This window comes from Lingula anatina, chromosome 1 (genome assembly GCF_051362555.1).
Source record: "Lingula anatina isolate TDL-2025a chromosome 1, LinAna3.0, whole genome shotgun sequence".
Lineage (NCBI taxonomy): Eukaryota > Metazoa > Brachiopoda > Lingulata > Lingulida > Lingulidae > Lingula > Lingula anatina.
In genome coordinates, this window is record NC_141767.1 from 54,961,999 (window position 1) to 54,984,202 (window position 22,204).

The following is a 22,204-nucleotide window of genomic DNA, read 5'->3' on the forward strand; positions in this document are numbered from 1 at the left end:
TCTTACATTTGGTCTAAAGGCATATGAATTCATTTATTTATTTATTTGATTGCTAATCAACCTTGGTGCTCTTTTCCTAATTTCAAAATTAACATGAAAATAAGCTAAAATATATTACAGGATGGATATCCTCTTTTACAAAACGTCCTGTCAAAACAATGTCAAGACACCACGTGCAGCAATAATAATAATTGACTGCATGACAGATGATTAACTTTTTAAAGGTCAAAATTAACAAATTAATTGGAATCAAATGTTATAATATGTGGCTGTGCATAATGTGGCCTTTCATACATGATAAAAGAGGTTGGACCACATACCTTTAAAAATACAAACAAATCCTGTATTATTTTTAAAATCACTTTTAGATCTTCATAAGGTCAGCATACAGTCAAAATCATAACTTACCCTATAAATTGTGAAGGAATGAAGATATAAAAAAACAAATGGAGAAAAAACTCTACGTCTGCGGAGTTTCTTCTGTTCATCAAAATATACACAAAATCTGTCATCCTTCCTAACTTTTTTATTCACATAAAATAAGAGGATAACCTCAAAAGATAAAAGAACCCCATTAATGTATGTTACAATGTAGATCCATTGATATGATATTTTCTTTTAAAAAGGCTTCACTTACTTTTATCTGTGGGCACTGTTACTGTCTGTTTTGTGGCTACTGGTATTGTCAGCGCAGCATCAGAAGTTACTGGAGCAACAGCCTGGAAGCTGGACTTTCTCTCTTCAGCACTGGAATTGGGGGTGCCTGGTTCAGAGCTGATATATATATATATATGAAAAAAAAAACAAGAACAGTCAATATACAAGACATCAAAAAGGATGCCTTCAAAATGAAAAACAATAACAGATTATTTTTTAAACCATCAATATCTTAACTCTTAAAATGTTGCTCAAAATACAGTCTCACTCTTTTCAAGTGTTGGTAAAATAGTTTCCAATAATTAAGTGCCATTCTCAGTTTATAGACAAACATTATGATATTCCCTTTAGATATCACATATCTAGAGAGCCATGGATGACAGAAGCACATTAAGAACTAAATGTTTTTGACATTTAAAAATGACACCACAACGCCTGGAATATGACCAGAAATAGAGGTACACTGGTTAACATTCCATTCAATACATTAGTTGTCATATATATATATATATAAATGGTATGCGTGGTATGGGTAACCAGATTGCTCAACTATGCAGAGCATGTATACACAATTAAAAAATAAATAAATAAAAATAAATAAACACGAGACACACATGAGGTTCACATGTCTCATGCTTATTTTTTTATCTATTTTTTTAATTGTGTATATATATGAAGATGGCTTTAGCATTAAAAACTGGCAACCATGCACCTTAGGCTGTGTTCACAATAGGAGTAACTTAAAACTGGATGCTACTCCTCTGGGACCTCCATTCCCTCCCAGTTTTCTAAAGCAGTCCTGTTGTGAACTTGCTGTAGGCTGATATGTAGATGTAGCATTTATATACACTGGATTATACAATATATTACATTACTTTCTTACAATCTTTTTAAGGCCACTTGCATATCAGCTAAAACTGCCCGAGTATATGTAACAATTAAATAGACAGAACTGCACCAAAGATGATTACAGTTATCTAAAACCTGTTTATCTTAACCCCTAACAATAAACAGGAAAATAATGTGACATACTGATACAGGTTACCATACATGTTTCAATATATAAATAATACACAGACATGAACCTAGACAATAAGTGACACATAAAATATCATTTCACATGCAACAGAATGTCAGGGAGGTAATGGGAGGCAAGGACTGTACAGATCAGGGTTTCCACCAGATTTTCAACTTAGGAAATAACCCAACTTTAGTTACATGAAATTAGATGTCAGTCACTGTGTTTGGAAATGGGGCCCATTTCATTGTTTTGCCAAGAATCCCCTTGAAATCTTGCACTACTGGAAACCCTGCAGATATTAATATATAACTTAGAATACACATTGCAGGTGTTGTATAAATAATGACATTGGGTATCCTTAATATTAATACAACATCTTAAGGTTACAGTAACTATGTCATCAGCAGTCATCATGCTGTGTCATGCATGTACAATGTATCACTACCGTCGTCTTTGCTGTATCTTGCTCATAAACTCTTTCAGGAATAACTCATTACTACTAACTGGAGTTATGGGAGTGGTAGGGAAAGACCTATTGAACACAAAGTAATAAATAGCATTAAAAAAGCAAAAAATGTGCATTAATCATCATTCCAAAGTAACTAATGACAAAATGATAAGATTAAGAAAATAAGGTTGTTTTTGGTCATCCATGAAAAAAGCATTATTGTATGGTGACAATCTAAATTCCAACATGTGCATGCCTAAAATAGTCCAAAACAAGAGTTGTCTGGTGCTTGTAAAAGTAACAAATGCAAATATTGCAATAATAAGCATTAACAGTGCCTGAAGTTTGACCTTTTATATGTGAGAAAAAGACTAATCTGACATGCAATAAATCTGTTCAGCTTTATTACCTTCATTTGTAAAATTTTACAAATGATTATAAGTAATAGGATAGTCACTGAATTTGTTTTTTTTTCACTTAGAAAGATGCTTTTCATATAAATAAAGAGGAATCTTTGTCCCATATTCAAAAACTTAGGATGCCTTTGTTCTACAAAACATATAACACATGGATATATGATGTTTAAGATAATGAACAATACCAACTCACGAAATCTAATATGCATCACTATTAACACATCATTAAAGCCAAGGCTTTCAATTCTGTTCTAGGTTAGAATTGCAGTGAAAATTACATGCATTCATAAAAATGATAATTAGTATGTGATTAGTATTATGTGCTACATATACATATAACATGTACATATGCCTCTGGTTAAAGGGTATACATTGTAAATTTAACTGATCCACACTAAGTTGCAAACAAAAGATGAGATTTTCCAACAATAGCATGAAGAAGAGCAAAAAAGCAGAAATAATAACAAAAGCACAACAAAATTAATTTTATGGCCATCAAGAATAAAAGGTCAAAAGCAACCCCCCCCCTCCCCCCCACCCACCCAAGTTATCACCTTTTTTACAGCGTATATCTTTTATAATTACAAGAAGATCTGTATAGGCCAAGTTAAAAAATCCTGTGAGGTAGATAAATGTACAATTATTGTAAATTGCTAAGCAATGCATGACCCTTACACCCAAATAATTTATCTTTGTATTTCCCTTTTTTAAAGTGATAGTACTGTTATCACTATTTCCCAACCTTCTTATTAAGGCTCCAGCTGCTGCGCCAGACTCCACTACATCATGCACTACGCCTGCTGAGATCTTACACAAGGCACAAACATCTAGATTGTAGAGTAAACTGAAAATACATAGACACAGCACACATCAGCAACACGGCACACAGGCCAAAATGACACCAATGACCCCCCCCCCCCCCAACCCATTACTGTGATCAAACATGGCAATGACTGAAACTGTCAGTGGATAGAAACAATGAAGGATAGATATCAAATGCCTGGAGTAAATTAAGCAAGGATTTTTAATATCACTTAAATTTGCATCAGATGTGATATTATGAACATAATTTAGATTAAATATTTCAGCTTGGTTTTTGAACAGTGAATGTGCAAGTGAGACAGGTATATGTAGTCATATTGAAAAGAAAGTCTATGTATTAAGTTTTGTGAAACCAAGTCTATTGGGTGCCTACAATGAGTACTAAAAAAGACATACAAATTGGGTTAATTTTTCTACATAATCCTAGACACAATTATCTAGGCAAACATTTGGAAAATAGTTGAGAAAACTACTGTCTATAAACCTGTTTTTACAGTCTATGCAATTCTTCATCAGTTTTCAGCTCCTTTGTGAGGATACTCAGCTCATTGCTATATATACATCTGATACTAATTGTATATCTTTAATAGATAAAAAACTACAAAGAACAGCAATAAACATGGTAATGCTTTAAGGTTGATATGTTGCCAAAATGAAAATCTGGTATACCATATGCCTGAATTCCATCCCATAACATTTTATCTCAGAGCCCTTCCTCATTTAGGCAAAAAAAGGGGACCCAACCTGGGCCCATTAAGTTTCATTTCAAATGCTTCAAACATGGGTGCCCCACTCTTTATAGAATTCTGGATCTGCATGCATCCAGCAAGCTAAATCTACATGCTTAAGACATTACACTGGCACTTCACTAAACAACACATTATTTCAACAAAAAAGGCAACACATTTTTAACATCATCAAATCAACACACCTTTGGTAATAAATTGTATTATGGTAGTGGGAATATTATTTGTTAACTATCAGTCTCACAACTTGTAGAAGGGACTGATGAGAATGGCAGCTGTTTGGCTACTTAATTACTATATTTAACATGTATTTCAAGCAGTACAGTAATTTATGTTGTTACTTAAGATCTTTTCATGTGGATCAGTATAATTTAGCAATACAGCTGTACTGGCACACTTAGAGAGATTGACAACTTAATAGCCTCGCTACTATGTAAGACAGTCACCAAAAAGCAAACTGGCACTCAAAAAAAAAAAAATTATAATCACATGTTGGGACCTCTCAAAGCGTATTGGTAAAGCTGTAGTGCTAAAATGTACTGTTTGATGTGAAAAGGTCTAAAATAAGCAATAAGCTTCAGATTTTAACTGCAGGCAAGTTTTATAAGTGTCTTTTTCTCCATGTTGTAGCCTTTACTTCTACAATGACATCAAACACAGTATTGCACACAATTAATTGAAGCTCTTTCATTTGGAATGATATCCCTTTGCCTGGTTTTGCAGTTCCAACCTGTCATCTGGGCAAAATAAAAAGACTCAAACAAGATATGCCTAATGGCAGTTTATGGAGTGGAGTGTTCATCATGAGAGACCAAAAGGTCAACTGATTTATAACACAGGCAACAGGCTGCAAATGCCAACCATTTAACACTATACATAAGTTATTCTATCTTGGTAATTGGAATTGCAAAGTAAGTAACGCAAAGCATATTCTAAAACTAAAAACACACAAAATGCATTATATTGGCATTTGAAAAAAACACACACAATAATGAAAAAAATCAAACTCCAACCTGTTACTAGATGTGGGGGAATGGGGCAGGAGGGAATTGTCTCGGCTTTCTGGTCCAAGCATACAGCTTTATGAAAGAAAAACAAAAACTCTACAACTAGGCTTACTATGAACAATGAATTCTTATAAGCTTTGCACTTAACCTATAATAAAAACAACATGACTAGATTTTAAAAAGCACATATACAACAGAATCACCACCAGAATTATAACTAAAATTACCATATATGACAATTTGAAATCGCTTACAAACAAAAGCCTATAATGCTAAATCCTATGAAAAAAAAAAAAACATTCTGGTTTCTCTGTATTCTTGCCACAGGCATTTTACTAACTAACATAGAAGTGTTTTTATGGTCCAAAAAGTGCTGAATCGATGTCTTTGTAAAATTGGAGATGTGTAGAAACACTGTCAGTTTCAGAATGTCATTCATTAAATGAATTTTGACAATACAGATAGAATTAATCAATGAAATAAGTAGTGACCTATGATACACATGAATGTTGTTCTCTCAATACCCCCCCCCCCCCCCCCCAAGTCCCAGAAAATCAAACAACTACTTTTTTAAAGTTAAAAGCTAACTTTTAAGCCCTTGTTTTTCTGCTAATTTAGTCAGGCTAGTTAAGACCAGGTACAACTGCTTTGTAATGGGAAGAATCTATCTTGTCAATGTAAGAAAAAAATCTTTTCTCTACTTAAATAACACATAAGGATTTATTTGAAAAAATTATCTTTAACTGAAAAGCACAATAGACATATCAGGCAAAGAGACTGAAAGTATCACATATCATCAATTACAAATTATGTGTCTGCAAAGCAGTCAGCTAATTCTGTCCTTCCCTTTCTAGGTACACAAAATAATTCCATACATCTAGACATGTGTATATTAAAAAATTGCCTTTTAAAGCAGTTCCATGCGTGTTCTCTAATTGTTCAGTGCAGATACCTACCCTGGTGACCTGGGAGGAGTGACTGGCATACTGAACACAAGGTTAAGATGGTCTAACTTGCCCTCTGCAGCACCATCTGGGACATCCGTGACTGCTGCTTCGTAACCTTTCTCTCTGCTTGCCACCATCTGCCAAGGGCTGTCCTGTGGATTCAAGCCACTAGGCACAAGCAGATCAGGGTCCAGGATGTACAGATCCTCCGAGGAAATGTCCGTGATGTAATGCAAATGTTCCTGCGAGCGATCAATTCGAAAGAAACGTTCTGCTGTCGTTGCTGGGTTGAAAAAGATAATTTCAGCTTATTAGTATAAGCACCGTAAAGAAAAAAAGTCTATAAATTAATTTTATCATTTATAACTGTTTCAATAAAAGTGAAGCATACAAATGCTTGGTTACTTACAATCTAGAAAGCACCAGTTTGGGGATAGTTTCTGAGTAATGGCAGAGTTCGACACTCCAAGGTTGTCCTGAAATGGCATGTACTTATCATCCTTATTCAAAAAATGGCAAATAATCATCACTGTTAAATTGACATTACTATGTGTTTCTCATTTTCGTTTAAAAATATTGTTTAAATTAATCAAAGTTTATCAGAAACTTGTCTCTTATTGTTAATTTACAAGAACCAGATGGACTACTTTAAATACACTGAAATAACATCAATGAAAGAAATTACTAACACAGTTATTTTTCAAAAACTTGATTATAAAATGAATGAGAAATACCTCTTGCAAATGATTAATTCGATTCCTAACAACTTCAAGATCTGAATCATTCTCTACAACAATTATTCCTAATGGAATGGCTGGAACAATAAACACATAAAAACATCAGTATATAAAAGTTCAAATACCAGTCATGTTGAATTCTTAAACTTTTTAGCAAAACCATAAATTTCATAGCAACAAGTTTAAGGTTTTACTTCCATTCACAGTGACCCCATGAGCTAAATGACAGGATTGAGGACTATAAGAATTGTCCTGTTTCACATTTACATTACATCCAACCATTTTACTCACATGCAGCCTTGAGTTTTTCTTTATCATAATGAAGAGCCTCATAGTCGGCCATACTTATGCGGCTGGCCTGCAGACGCAATCTTTGGGCAGAAGGAGGACTGAAAATGGCAAGGCCAGGACTAGCAAAGGGATCAATGAAAAATGATTAGTATCATTCCATGACAATTTTGGCTGTGCATTCAATCCTTAGGTCCATGCATCTCAAAACAAAAAAAAATGTGGGTGGGGCATTAGGTACAAAGGAAGGCAGTGAGGTAGAAGGGAAGGAGGGGGTGAGGTGGATGGGTGTGTGTGTGTGGGGGGGGGGGGGGGGGGATGGTAGCGTTGTCAAATACCAGGGCCCAGTTGCACCAACGTGTCATAACTCAGGAGAAGCAGTTGCGCCCGAGTAACTCTAGTGCAAAATGATATGCCTAAGCAAAGTCTGTTGCACCAAAATGGAGTTGCGTTTAGTCTTAACTTAGTCGTAATTTAATGCCTGTCATGTAGATGGTGTATGTCAGTCATAGCATGTTTTCCACTATGGCTAAGCTGGCACACAGAGTTTGATAACAATTATCGTACTTAACATGGAAAATGTGTTATGAATTGTTTGTTTCTTCCACTAAGTATCTGTCTGTATTATTGAGCAGCGGCTTCGTTTTTAAAACACTAAAACATAATTATATGCTATCTGTATGTTGCAAAAAAGTGATTCCTAATCATATTGTTCATGAAGCCTACTTATTGTACATTTTATGTTTGTTGAATTGAGATGAGGAAATTGTGAACTAATATCAATAATGTTAACCAATGCTAATGTAAAATCCGTTCATAAGGTATTAGTGTGTAGCCGTGTATATGTTCAAGTTAAATCTTGACACAAGATAGATTAAAAGGTGTTGGCTCTAAGCAGTTAGGTTTCTACATTTATCTTTATAATTTTCTAATAACCATAGCTTTTATTATTTTTTCTTTTGATTTTATATTAATCATATTACACATGATGTACAGTAAACATAGAGATGAAAGTTTTGAATATCAACACATTTATGCCCATCTGTATTAGGGCTTTTGTATTTCAAAACTACAAGATGTAAGCCCACTTAATGCAAGTCATATCACATGGTAGTCAACTATATATAAGTAGGTCATGAAAATGTTGCCACTGTTGTAAAATTATTTAAAAAAAAAAACAATATTGGCCTTAAATGTGCAATTTAGGCATTATTTTCAGAGTCAAAATTTTGAAAAAAAATACGAACTTGTTGAAATCCATTAATTGTTCTGCCTCCAACGCGTTTTACTAATTTTAACAGGCATAAAATAATGTTTTGACATTTCTTGATACAATTTAATTTGGAAAACATTTCTTAAAAGAACATAGGATGTTGATTTTGTTGCGATATATCTCAGGCAACAGCAAAGTTAACTTATTTTAATGTTTTAATTCTTAAATCAAAACAGAATAATGGGCCTTGTGAATCTCTCCGCCACCACTGAAATTCACATTTCATGTCTTTTTGTATGTCCTTATTCTATTATGACTGCAGCTGCAATCTCCTCATTTGCCCTGTTATACCATTCATGCATTGTTGGATAGTGATCCAGTGAAGCGTTACTTGGTTGTAAGTAAGAGGGTCATGTTTCTATTGGTGCAGGGAGAGTAAACCTGGCACACAGACACCAGGCATTGCAGTTTATGACAGTTGTATCCAAGCAATTTAATGCTCCATTGGTGCAACTGGGCCCAGGAGAATAACTAAAATCTCTAAAATAACTTGGCAAAAGCATTCATGAAACACTGGAAATGCAGGCAAAACTGTTACATTTAGAAAAAGAATACTGTGGTAAAGTAGCACGTTACATTTTACAAAAAAAAAAAAAAACCCCCGCAGAATGTCGAAAAATTTCAAGACAAACAATCTAGTAACAATATTGCAATTTTAAATTTACTCAAAAAAGTTTAGACATGTGCAGTATGACCGCTCAAACAATGAGTGAATTAAACACTGTGTTGATTTTTAGAGGCCTTATCAAGTATAAATGCATAGCAAGAGTTGTAAAAGCACGAGAATTACACATCTGTAAATGACTGGATATCATTAAAACAATCTGTCATTCCTCAAATTTCTAGTAGAAAAACGTGATTTGTTACATGACAGAAAACCTCTGTTACAGTAATACATAAATCTGATTTATCAGTATGGGAAAATACTACTAAGATACTTGTGCAGTGCTTTAAAAGAAGCAGTTGAATGCTAATGTATGGGGAGAGGAAATGGCACAAAATTTAGAAAAGCATTGTACAGGATTAGCAAGATGACATGCACATTATACACATCCAAAATGTCCACAGGAATGATACTACACACAATAGTCATGGAGAAGACTTACAGCACAGTGCGTACAACAGGCATGCAATAAAAATCTGCTAGTTTTTGTATTTTTTATCAAAATATTACTCATGTCTTTATGATATACATATGATCCAACAGAAAGTAAATGAAGAACAAGAGCTTCTTAAAAGTTATACACAAATTCATAAGACATTTTCAGGAAGTATTATTTCTCTTACAAATGTGTCCATTTTTATTCACATTTCATAAAAAAATGCAATTCTAATTTTCTTAATCCAAATAAATTATCTGAAGCCTATGGCAACACCAAACTTTAAAACTACATACTCATTCAGGATAGGCACTGATCCTCTTCGTTTGGGCTTCTGTATCATATTTGCTTGGTTACGGAGGGAGATTTCTATCACTGAGGGCAGCAGACGGCACGGTTCACCGTCCACTTGCATAGGAATGGTTTTATAGGTAGTGAGGTGGACTTCCTTGCACTGAGCTATGCGCTCACCATGTCCACCCACTTGTAGTGCAGCCTGCAAATAAATAAGATCATAGAAATCATTCATGTTCATCAGATCATGTTTGAGATAATACACATATTCAATAAACACTATACATTTGCAAAATATTTTAACTTCTTTGATATACAATCAAGGACTTTTTTACTTCTGATCTATTTGACTACCACTCAATGTGTGCAAAAGAGTGCATATGCTGACATGCACTGCTGCAAAAACATTTTTTCAATTACCAAAGAGGCTGTTGTAAAACCTATCACTTCTAAGTAACCATCATCATGTCTTTGGGGATCAAATGTTGAACCCGAACTTCCCCATGGACTCGTGCCAGCACCATATTTAGGGATGTTCAGGAATAAAAGGCAATGAAGTCTCATCTCTTTGATCTTTGAAGTCAGATCAATACCATCTCCCTAGAATATAAAATTATTCAACATGTAGAATTTTTTAAAAGGACATTTAGGAAAAAAAACTTGTGTTTTATCCTTTCTTAAATGACCCAATATTTAATGAGAGGGACAGAATGAGATATTGCATTGTATCTTCCATATTTTGATTTAATGAACAAATGAAATAACTCATCCCTAACTTTTTAGGCAAAGTGACAATGCAAGAAATTCAAGTTATTGTTCACTCAGTTAAAGACACTAAGTGAAAATGTGGTACTTAAAATATATATTTAATGATATTTAAAGTGTAGTTTTAAACTTACTAAAGTTGGTCAATAAGTATTAGAGACATGTTGCCAACTCCAAAAGCTGTGCCAAAATTCTATTCATGGACTCTTCAAAACCACTTGAGAGATATTTTCAAAATATATATGATTAATACAAATATCTTTTTGCTTATAAAAATAAAATTCTTCCTACCTACTCAATAAATAATATGATAATAACAATTATTCTGCCTACCTCAACTTTAACATGTTCAGCTAAATCCTTCCAGCTTCTTCTCAATAGGTCCCTACCACCAGCCTGCAACAAAATGTAGGGTATTATAAGTTATAAATTTCCTTTTATTTCAACTTAAAATATAATTTTGTCCTCCCTTTTATTTCATAAAATAGGTAAAAGTATAAAATTTTGGCACAATTTTCACTTGGACTCTAAAAAGGAACAGATATCAAAGACTTCTCTTTTCAAATCTGTTTTAACATACACAAATACACATATTAAAATACACAAATCTACTTCACTTACTCCTGCATAGAACATCTTATTTTTGAACCTATTGTTGAATTTTTCAGGGTTTGCTTCTGAAAGGTAAAAAAATGTAAATATAATCCTCAAAATAATAAACTGCTTTATGATTTTTTCAATCTTTAAAACAAAAAGGACACATGATTTACCAGCCAGTATAGACACAAACACTGAAGAAGACGCATCTCAAATATTCTGTGCAAAACTTGCTGTAAGGTAAGAGTACCATAAGAAATATAATCCATCACTTCTTGACTTTAACACAAAAATGATTTTTGCACAGCAAGATTTTTAATGAAAGTAAATCAATCTTAAATGACAGGTTTGTTGAACTTTTCTCCTTCAACCAGTTTTTTTAAGAAAAGTACTGACCTCTGCTTTCATGGAATTCTAAGGCCACATGTGCATCTGCTCCTAGACTAAAATAACTATTCATGACATCAAGAGGGAGGGTGGGCTCCCCCTTCTCCTCTTTCTCATCCAGTGTATCTACTGGCTCTGACACAGCAAGATTTTGCACCTTAAGATTCCACCTAGCAATCCAGGACAAAATCTAGTTATTACATGACAAAACTGTTCTGAATCTACATCTAAATTTTGAGTAAAAATAAACTAGTACAGAAAAGAAATGGCTTTTATTCCTTAGAATATCACTATAAACTTTCCCACTTAATATATAAGAAGCAACTTAATTAAATTCCTCTAGTTAAAAGTAACTTATGTTTAACTCAAGTTTGATTATTCAGATTTTTGATACTAAATAGATAAAATAATATCTCTGGTCAATATAAATGCCAATTAAAAAAAAGAAAGTCAAAGCTCAAAGCTGGGAAAAAAAGTAAAGCATGTTCTTCACTGACCTGTCCAGCTCCACCACCTGTCCCTCTTCCACAGCAGACAATATCTTGGACAGGGGCTCATCTGTATAACCCTGAAAAACCAATGAAATCATCTTCATGCTTAAGTTCACAATAAAGCAGCATTTATGAAAATGAATTTTATGCATAAAACTCCAAAAAACAAATATAACAATCTGATTTAAAATCCCACTACAAACTTCAAACGTAAAACAACTTTGTCTGATTTAGAGTTCAATCTAATTCCAACACTTACTCCACCCCAGCCCAGTGTTCTAGCCAAGTCATTTCCTGTACCCAGGGGTAGTATTGCAACTGGTGGAAGGGGGTTAATACCCAGGGTGTCCAGAGCTGAGAGAACCCAACCTGCTGTGCCGTCACCGCCACAAGCCAGAATGCGCAAATTTGGCACCTTTTTAAATAATTCTAATCTGAAAAGGGTGATAACAGCTCTGAATATTTGAAATTTCAATAAAAAAATCATACATGCTTGTTAATACAATTATAGACCACTTTTATAGTCAGAACAACTACCAGTATGACTCCAGTGCTCATAAAAATTGTGAAAAGTTGATGTCAGAAAAGCAGCGAAATTTTTGAAGCTCTGCACCGCAGTACTGAGCCTCCATGGGTTATAAGTGGCAACATCAATAAAATTCAATAACTAATTTTAAAAAATTCAAAACAACTGTCTGCATCATTTGATAAACTGCATCCTGAGTAAATAAGGATAGTATATCTTTAAAAAATGCATTATCATGGAAAAGAATTAAACATCTTATGGTTTCATATGGTTTCATTGTGCTTGTTGCAGTTTCATTCTCCTCTAAAGCACAGTCACTTACCCCATGCGTGGCCCACCTCTGGATAAGTCAAACACTTGTCTTGGATTTAGCAGCCAGTATAATTTATGCATGATTTTTGCCCCCTGGTTGCCTCCAGACTTTGGGTTGATGAAGACAAGTAGTGGTTTCATGTGTGGGGATGGAATGGGCTTGACAATGAAGGGTTTTGAGTCAGCTTCTTTGCTTTTTCTTCGTTTTGCTGAACCCCTTCGCTTCTTTTTTATAGATGATTTAAATGAGCCCTTCAAATGAATTAAATTATGACTACTTATAATTCAAGATAAATCATTTATGAGTGACAAAAACTAGCTTTAAAGAATAAAATATCTAAATAAATATGCCTGGAAACGAATTTCAATAAACAACAACAAAAAACAAGGCAGCAAAGCTGTCAAATGTACAGACAAAGAACAGAAAATAAAGATGCAAATAAGTGAAAAATTAAATTTTCACAAAAAACTGTTAAATTGCCAGAAAAATTTACCAAACAGACTGTGTTGCCAATTGAAGCTGTATGTTAGACCCATGTTTCTTTCCTGTAAGTTTGAGAACAGTAAGTGACATGATTTCCCTTAAATGGTCATCATAGGAGCAGTGCCCAAAATAGGGGTTTCTTCAAATTTTGATGCAACATTACATAATGTTTAACAGCATAATGACAATCAAATGTTATAAATTAAATATTAGTAACATGGACATTCAGAAAATGTGACAAGCAAAAGTCTTCAAGATCATGGAACTTTAAAGTCACACCTTGACAAGGCAGCAAAGCTGTCAAATGTACAGACAAAAAGCAGGAAATAACTATGCACAAAATAGGCTACTGTCAATTCTGATGCAAAAGTACATTATGTTAAACTGCAAATTCAACATCAAATTTTAATTATGCTCAACAGGTAATACCAATGTAAGTAAAATGTGTAACAAGCATAAGGCTTCAGGCCCATGGCAGTTCAAGTTCACACTTTTCCAGAAAAAGAAGCCAATTAGACTGCTTTTCCATCTCAGGCTGCATTTTAGTCCTGTATTTCTTTTCTGAACATTTGGCAATCATCAGTAACATGGTTTTCCCATAATGGTCATCATGGCAGCAGCACCCAAAATTGTGTTTTCTTCTATTCTGATGCAATATTACATAGTGGTTAACAGCATAATGACCGTCAATTTTTAATAATAAAATATACGTATCATGGATTTTCAGAAAATGTGACTAGCATGGGTCTTCAAGCCCATGGAACTTCAAAGTCACACCTTGAAAATGCCAATATGTGAAAAATTAAATTTTCACAAAAAAAACTGTTTAACTAGCAGAAAGAATTACCAAACAGACTGCATTGCCTACTGAAGCTGTATTTTAGTCCCATGTTTCTTTCCTGTAAGTTTGAGAACAGTAAGTGACATGATTTTTCTTAAATGGACATCATGGGAGCAGTGCCCAAAATATTTTTTTTCCAAATTTTGATGCAATATTACATAACATTTAACAGCATAATGACCATCAATTTTTAATAATAAAATATTAGTATTATAGATATTCAGAAAATGTGACTAGCAAAGGTCTTCAGGCCCATGGAACTTCAAAGTCACAACTTGAAAATGCCAAAATGTAAACAAGACAGCACTGTTCTGAAATGTTTTTTTTTTCTATTTTTACACTTTTTTAACATAAAACAAAATTAACAGTTTACTGCCATTTTTATAAGATCAACTAAGAAAATTGATGAGATGTGAAAAATATCAATAGAACAGTGTCAAATGTCCAATTTCCTCCATTCTGAGTTTCTGAACATAGTGAATGATTGAATCTTACAAACTGCAATGATATGAGTTTTTTTCCATTTTTGAAACTCTATTATACAATACATGATAACAAGTTTACCATCATTTTTACGTAATCAACTAACAATGTTGTAAAGATGCAGGAAATGTCAAACAAACACTTTTACATATCTTATTAATTAAATAATGAGAATGTTAACATGCCTAAGAATTGAATCTGAGGAAATGTGAAAAAACAGCATAACTTATAAAATAATGGTCTGATTATGCTGATTTTCGAACTTGACCTGCGTTTTAGTAAGATTGATTACTCCTGTGAGTTTCATGACAACAGGCCTATGGGTTTTCCTTGAAATGTGTTAACAGTGTTGCATATATGCTGAAAAGTGAAAAAACAGCATAACTACTAAAATAGTGGCCCGATCATGCCGATTTTCGAACTTGACCTGCGTTTTAGTAAGATTGATTACTCCTGTAAGTTTCATGACAACAGGCCTATGGGTTTTCCTTGAAATGTGTTAACAGTGTTGCATATATGCTGAAAAGTGAAAAAACAGCATAACTACTAAAATAGTGGCCCGATCATGCCGATTTTCGAACTTGATCTGAGTTTTAGTAAGATTGATTACTCCTGTGAGTTTCATGTCAACAGGCCTATCGGTTTTCCTTGAAATGTGTTAACAGTGTTGCATATATGCTGAAAAGTGAAAAAACAGCATAAATTCTACAATAATGGCCCGATCATGCTGATTTTCGAACTTGACCTGTGTTTTATGAATATTCATCAGCTCTGTAAATATAAAGCCAAAAAGTAAAACTGTCTTCCACTTATGGTGTTAACGCTGAAAGTGCACGGCGACGGCGACGGCGACATGATCGGCGACAGCGACGGCGACGACAGACGCAGGTGATGGCAATATGTACAGACACATCTGTGTCTGTACATAAAAATGCCAATATGTGAAAAACTAAATTTTCACAAAAAACTGTTAAACTGCCAAAAAAATAAATAAATAAATAAATAAAAATACCAAACAGACTGCATTGCCTACTGAAGCTGTATTTTAGTCCCATGTTTCTTTCCTGTAAGTTTGAGAACAGTAAGTGACATGATTTTCCTTAAATGGTCATCATGGAAGCAGTGCCCAAAATAGGGGTTTCTTCAAATTTTGATGCAATATTACATAATGTTTAACAGCTTAATGACCATCAATTTTTAATTATAAAATATTAGTATCACAGATATTCAGAAAATGTGACTAGCAAAGGTCTTCAGGCCCATGGAACTTCAAAGTCACGCCTTGAAAATGCCAAAATGTAAACAAGACAGCACTGTTCTGAAATGGGTTTATTTCCATTTTTAACACTTTTTTAACATAAAACAAAATAAACATTTTACTGCCATTTTATATGACCAACTAAGAAAATTGATGAGATGGGAAAAGTATCAATAGAACAGTGTTAAATGTCCAATTTCCTCCATTCTGAGATTCTGAACATAGTGGATGATTGAATCTGACAAACTGCAATGATATGAGTTTATTTCCATTTTTGACACTTTGTTACACAATACATGATAACAAGTTTACCATGTTTTTTACATAATCAACTAACAATGTTGTAAAGATGCAGGAAATATCAAACAAACACTTTTAGGCATCTTATTAGTTAAATAATGAGACTGTTAACATGCCTAATAATTGAATCTGAGGAAATGTGAAAAACAGTATAACTTCTAAAATAATGGCCCGATTATGCTGATTTTCGAACTCAACCTGCGTTTTAGTAAGATTGACCACTCCTGTGAGTATAATTACAATTGGCCAATCCGTTTTTCTTATATTGTGTTATCAGTGTTGTATTTATATTGAAAATAGTGAAAAAACAGCATAAATTCCCTAAAAATGGCCCAATCATGCTGATTTTCGAACTTGACCTGCGTATTATGAATATTCATCAGTTCTGTAAGTTTCAAGTCAAAAGGTAAAATGGTTTTCCACTTATCGTGTTATCGGTGCTGCATATATGCTGAAAAAAGTGAAAAAACAGCATAAATTCCCTAAAAGTGACCCGATCATGCTGATTTTCGAACTTGACCTGTGTATTATGAATATTCATCAGTTCTGTAAGTTTCAAGTCAAAAGGTAAAATGGTTTTCCACTTATCGTGTTATCGGTGCTGCATATATGCTGAAAAAAGTGAAAAAACAGCATAAATTCCCTAAAAGTGACCCGATCATGCTGATTTTCGAACTTGACCTGCGTATTATGAATATTCATCAGTTCTGCAAGTTTCAAGTCAAAAGGTAAAATGGTTTTCCACTTATCGTGTTATCGGTAAAAGTGCACGGCGACGACGACGGCGACGACGGCGATGACGACAGACGCAGATGATGGCTATATGTACAGACACATCTGTGTCTGTACATAAAAATCAATATTATCATAGCTTAAAATCAATAATTTAATAAAAAATGAAAGAAAACATTAAAACTAGTCAGTTGGATTTAAAAAATGATTAGGACAAGTGTTGCACACTCTACAAATTAAAACATATTCTACAATAATATTTTAACTTCCAAGTTCTAGTCTTCAAGTAATATTTCATTCTTAGTAAAATGAAAAATAAACTTGTGCATCTGGATATATAAGCCATTCCAGATAACAATTCCTTTGTTTATTCTGTGACTATTCTAAACCTGATGAACTTATATAAAAGTACAGATAAACAGTCTATTTGGCTCTGAAGAAGATCGAATTCACAGAGGAAAACCACTTCTTAAATCTTTTCCATATCATACAATTACTGTTATCTCAAATTACTTTTTGGCAGTTGCTGGACATAACTAGTCAGGGAGAGAAATTTACTGCATAAGCTGAGTAATAAGGAACTGGCCATAACCCATCTGGATTGGAAACCAAACCATCAACTGATATCTACTGTTCCTGTGAACCAAAGATTAATTTACAGATAAACTATCAGTTCCTGGAATTAATACAGACAATCAAGGGACACTGCAATAAAGGCAGGCACTTTTAGATGAAAATGTTTATCACAACAGTGACACTTCTTGCCAATAAAGTAACAGATCAAGCACTGATAAAAAAAACTTAACAAAACTTGAATACAGTATGTACATTTACATTAAATAAAAATCATATAGAATAACTTTTGAGTTTTTCTTCTAAATTTTGTAAGAAGTGATAAATAATGTCAGTGTATAAAATTATCCAAGAAAAAACCATTCATTTTGAACCTCCTTCAACTTCACCAAAGTCTGTTTAAATGATCTTTCAATTTCTCAGCTGAAATGCCACTTTTTTTCTGGAGGGGGGTATGGGTGGGAGATAAGCTTCATAACCAAAAATCTAATAAAATTCTTTAAAAACTTGATCAACCTGTCAAATTTCACAGTCCTGTTAAGATTGGAAATTTTAAAGGAAAAATACAGTAAAATGTATTTTAAATGAAAATTCACTGTATTGTAAAATGGTAGGAGTACATAACACAGTATATACCTTTTTGGGTATTTTTATGATCCAAGACGGTGGAATGATGATACCCGCATGACTTCCCAGAGTGCACTGCTCCTCCAACTGCTGCATCATGAAACACGTGATTTTGTTATGGTATGCAGCCTTACACCAAGAGCAAGAAATGGCAATGATTTCCTGGAATTGAATAAAGTTTGTTTGGATGATATTTGGTTTTTTTTAAATAAAACATGAGCAGATTAGTAATTGGCAAACAAACACATCATTGGTATTCATTGCCTGTCTTACCATTCAAAGTGATGAGATAAAACAAATTCTATTTGTGTGATATTTCTCTCACTGTCACACCTCTATACTTGTATCATTCCCTGAAAAAGTTTTTCTAGTGCTTTCTCAGTACATATCATACTTGCATGATGACCATAAATTACATCTAAAGACTAAACTTATTATATCAGTATTCTTATGTTCAATCATGTGCAAAACAATCAACTGCTGCAGACAAATAGACCCACCATTTTTATGGCAATCACATTGGAAAACTATTAGCAGCAATTTGTTTTGACATTAACTCATGTAAATGCCGGCTTGGTGCCAGTGAGCACAGGAGAATTCTAATTGCATTAGGACACTAACAATATTAGATCAATGAAAGTACCAATTCACTGTAAGGAAAATCATTAATTTATACGTGTAACCTAGCCTCTTGCTGTTATAAGGAGATAATGCCTTCTCATACATGTTTTTACACAAACATCCTTTCCCTCACAAACATAAAAGTGCAGACACTCTCTTCTAAACCACCAGTCTTTTTTCAGACTTGCATCAAGTTTTGAACTTAATAAAACAACTATTTAGGGCAGAGTAAAATTTTGGATCTATCAAAACAAACAAACAAACAAACAAACAAACAAACAAACAAACAAACACCCACCCACCCACCCACCCACCCACCCACCCACCCACCCACACACACACACACACACACACACACACACACACACACACACACACACACACTGCTAAGCAGCATTTCTAGGTGGTTACCCTCACCTTGCTATGGAACCCAAATTTATTCTGGAAGGACTGAAATGTCAACAGAATATAAATAGTTAATGCTTTAATACTAAATTCAGAAACACGCAAAGACATATAATAATATCTGTTCTTATTTTTGTGAAAAAAATCTTTAAAAAAACAAATCAATGAAATGTGTTCAAATATAGCCATTGGTTTCACAATTCAAATAATAAGATACTTTCATGTCATAAATGCAACACTTATCATTTAGACCTTAAATTTCCAGTATTCTGCATAAATGTAATCAATATTAGTACTAGTAGTAGTCCGTTGTTAATATTATTAAAAATTCTCTCTCTCTCTCTGTATATAAGTGCATATGTGCACACATACATGTGCACATGATCATCATGACTGTGAGCAATAAATTAAATAAACATTTCTTTAAATCAGTCTTACCTTTCCACATTGTTTACATTTTCCTTCTTGTCTTCTCCTATGAACCCAGTGATGTCTGACAAATGTTTGCTGAAATGATATAAAACAAGGTTAAGCCATAACAGTAAAACCACCAAGCATATCATAAAACATTCTATAAAAAATTACAAAATATTATCATACTGTAAGCATATCTAAGGAATGATTTTTGACTTTTATTGTATACAATCAAATCAGAGAACTCACAAGGCTACAAATTAGTTTAAAAATGTAAAGATCTACTGTGCCATAGATAAATAAATATTGCCTGAATGTAACTAATTTAAGGACAACTGTGCTAGAAACTGAAGTTCAAAGACCTAATTTGAGCCTTCCCTTTTTGTATTTAGACAACAAACCATATCCCATTGCCCTTTAGAAAGCCAGACAGCAACACTCAAAGTGAGCCAAAAAACACACGAGAGGTCCTGATAAATCCATCACCTTCCTTTGAATTCTATCGCAACATGAGAGTGTGGGGGAGGCACGACTTTGAATGGAGGCTAATGGTGCAAGATTATCCCAATCCTTACAAAGAATCACATGCAATTACAATCTCCACTTTCATCATGCCCTACTATCATTCTCCATAAGTTCAGCATTTCAGAAACTGCCCTGCAAAGTTATGTTAACCCTTAGTTGAATGGTTCAATTCAAGTACAAACGAGAATGGGCTCACTGACGATGTTATAAAATGGATAAGGCACCCATTTTAATTGTATTTTCAGCTTTCCTTACACTGAAAAAATCAATAAAAGGATGACATCTCTTCATTTTTCTGGGGTAAATGACAATTTTCCCATACTTTCCAATGTTTTTTTTAAGTGTTGTTTTAAGAATAGGCATCTATAAAGGTCCACATGGTCCAATGGCAAGCACAGATTCTAGATCAATTGCGATAACTCCTGTTGTGGTGGTAAAATGGAAATTATTATATATCTATTTGTTGTTTACAATGTATTTATTGTGAAATTTCGAAATTTATGAAGAGTTGATATCCCCCCCCCCTGAAAAAAAAAAGTCATAAGCACCCTCTCAGCAGGGGCATTTTATAAGCTTCATAAACCAAGAATGATGATGTCCTATGTAATAAGTTATCTTTAATGGTGCACTTATGCTGGTCCATCACACTGTCTGTACATTGGGCAGTTTTTAGATTAGTTCTAAGCAAAATTGTTATGCCTTTTAATGGGTATCTTATTTCCTTGCCAAGCTAAAACTTTTAAGGCATTGCTCTCTTTAAAATAGACAGATGACGTGACAGGAAATCAGGCCTACCCAACTACCAGACTCGACACCATATGATCCTGAATTCACCGATAGATCGGACCACAATACCCGTTTTCAAGGTGTGTATCAGTACGCACTTCGAAGTATCAGATGCAACACTGCTCTTGCCTAGCACGCAATGTGATAGTGATGATTCTCAGCAGGGTTGGAAAGTAGTGCATCTCATCTCAAAATTTGTTCCGGGGTATGATACTGTGCAATGCGTATTGACGCACACCTTGAAAGCAGGTAGTGTGGTCCTATCTACTGGTGAATTCGGAATCATTTGGTGCCGGTCTGGTAGTTGGGTAGGCCTGGAAATGGTCATAATTTACAAATTATTAGTGACTGAAAGCTAAACAAAGGTTATATTATGTACCACAACCCAGTTTTTCTATAATTTTCTAAGAAAAGCTCCTGTCAATTATGAATGATTCTTTTAAGTATGTGTACGGATTCCGTAATGTGTAAATATAGCATACATCTCTGTAGTTCCTGACTCCTGCTTCCCTGAATGTTGGTTTGCATCCAAAGTGAATCTGAAATAAAATTTACTAAGCTTTAATCAAACACAGGCAAAACAAAATCCCCATTAATACTCTGTAGAATGACTATCATTTCTTTTGCATTTCATCAATGAACTGCTACTTCTGCTTCTTTACAATTTAATTGGTTTCACTAACATAACATTACAAAAACACATCAATCATCAATTCTGATAGAAATTAGACAATTCCCACCAAAGTTTTATCATTTTCAATTTTAAAAAATTATCATAGATATGTTAGATCTGCTGTAAATTCAGGTTGATTGTAATTTATTTTGATTAGCCATGTGAGATGATTTCTAATCAGTGCTATCTTTATTGCCTATTTTCTACTGAATATGTATCACCTTCTGATACTGAAAGAGTTTACTGTCATTTTTCTAGATAATATGTCACTGATACATTATTTGATCATTTAGAATACCCTATACTTATTTCATAAGCCCATTTACAATGTCAAATTAATATTCTGATCACATTTCTTTGGTATGTGTTGTACTGTGGTGCATAAAATACAGAATATTTTTCGGAAAGAATTAAAAAATAATCTAAAACATGGATCTACAACAATGTAACTTCCAGATGTGTGTGTGTGTGTGTGTGTGTGTGTGTGTGTGTGTGTGTGTGTGTGTGTGTGCGTGCGCACTTCAAGGCTTTTCCCAGCAAATCGTCTAGCCGTCATCATTGGCAGCCAAATGATGGCTTAAACTCCCTGAAAATTTTTACGAAATTACCGGTGATAATTCTGAATGGCCTGAACTCCCAATCCTGGGA

At 33.9% G+C, this 22,204-nt stretch overlaps 1 protein-coding gene across 24 annotated transcripts in view; it reads right to left on the reverse strand.

The window, feature by feature from the left end:
• LOC106178934 (diacylglycerol kinase zeta) overlaps nt 1-22,204 on the reverse strand; it is an 85,960-nt gene that overhangs the window by 4,924 nt on the left and 58,832 nt on the right. For 17 of the 24 annotated variants that reach the window (XM_086998981.1, XM_086998965.1, XM_086998979.1 and 14 more), the window contains 20 exons: nt 21,366-21,422; nt 19,597-19,665; nt 19,171-19,203; nt 18,142-18,294; nt 12,845-13,086; nt 12,256-12,430; nt 12,003-12,073; nt 11,515-11,675; nt 11,143-11,198; nt 10,855-10,917; nt 10,177-10,356; nt 9,759-9,958; nt 7,093-7,211; nt 6,799-6,878; nt 6,474-6,540; nt 6,074-6,347; nt 5,124-5,189; nt 3,285-3,386; nt 2,124-2,210; nt 638-774 (listed from right to left, as the gene is read on the reverse strand). In XM_086998981.1, coding sequence (XP_086855107.1) covers nt 638-774; nt 2,124-2,210; nt 3,285-3,386; nt 5,124-5,189; nt 6,074-6,347; nt 6,474-6,540; nt 6,799-6,878; nt 7,093-7,211; nt 9,759-9,958; nt 10,177-10,356; nt 10,855-10,917; nt 11,143-11,198; nt 11,515-11,675; nt 12,003-12,073; nt 12,256-12,430; nt 12,845-13,086; nt 18,142-18,294; nt 19,171-19,203; nt 19,597-19,665; nt 21,366-21,422 — 2,392 coding nt within the window. The remainder of the gene's footprint in view (nt 1-637; nt 775-2,123; nt 2,211-3,284; nt 3,387-5,123; nt 5,190-6,073; nt 6,348-6,473; nt 6,541-6,798; nt 6,879-7,092; nt 7,212-9,758; nt 9,959-10,176; nt 10,357-10,854; nt 10,918-11,142; nt 11,199-11,514; nt 11,676-12,002; nt 12,074-12,255; nt 12,431-12,844; nt 13,087-18,141; nt 18,295-19,170; nt 19,204-19,596; nt 19,666-21,365; nt 21,423-22,204) is intronic. The other 7 variants (XM_086998971.1, XM_086998972.1, XM_086998975.1 and 4 more) reach the window with 7 other exon arrangements.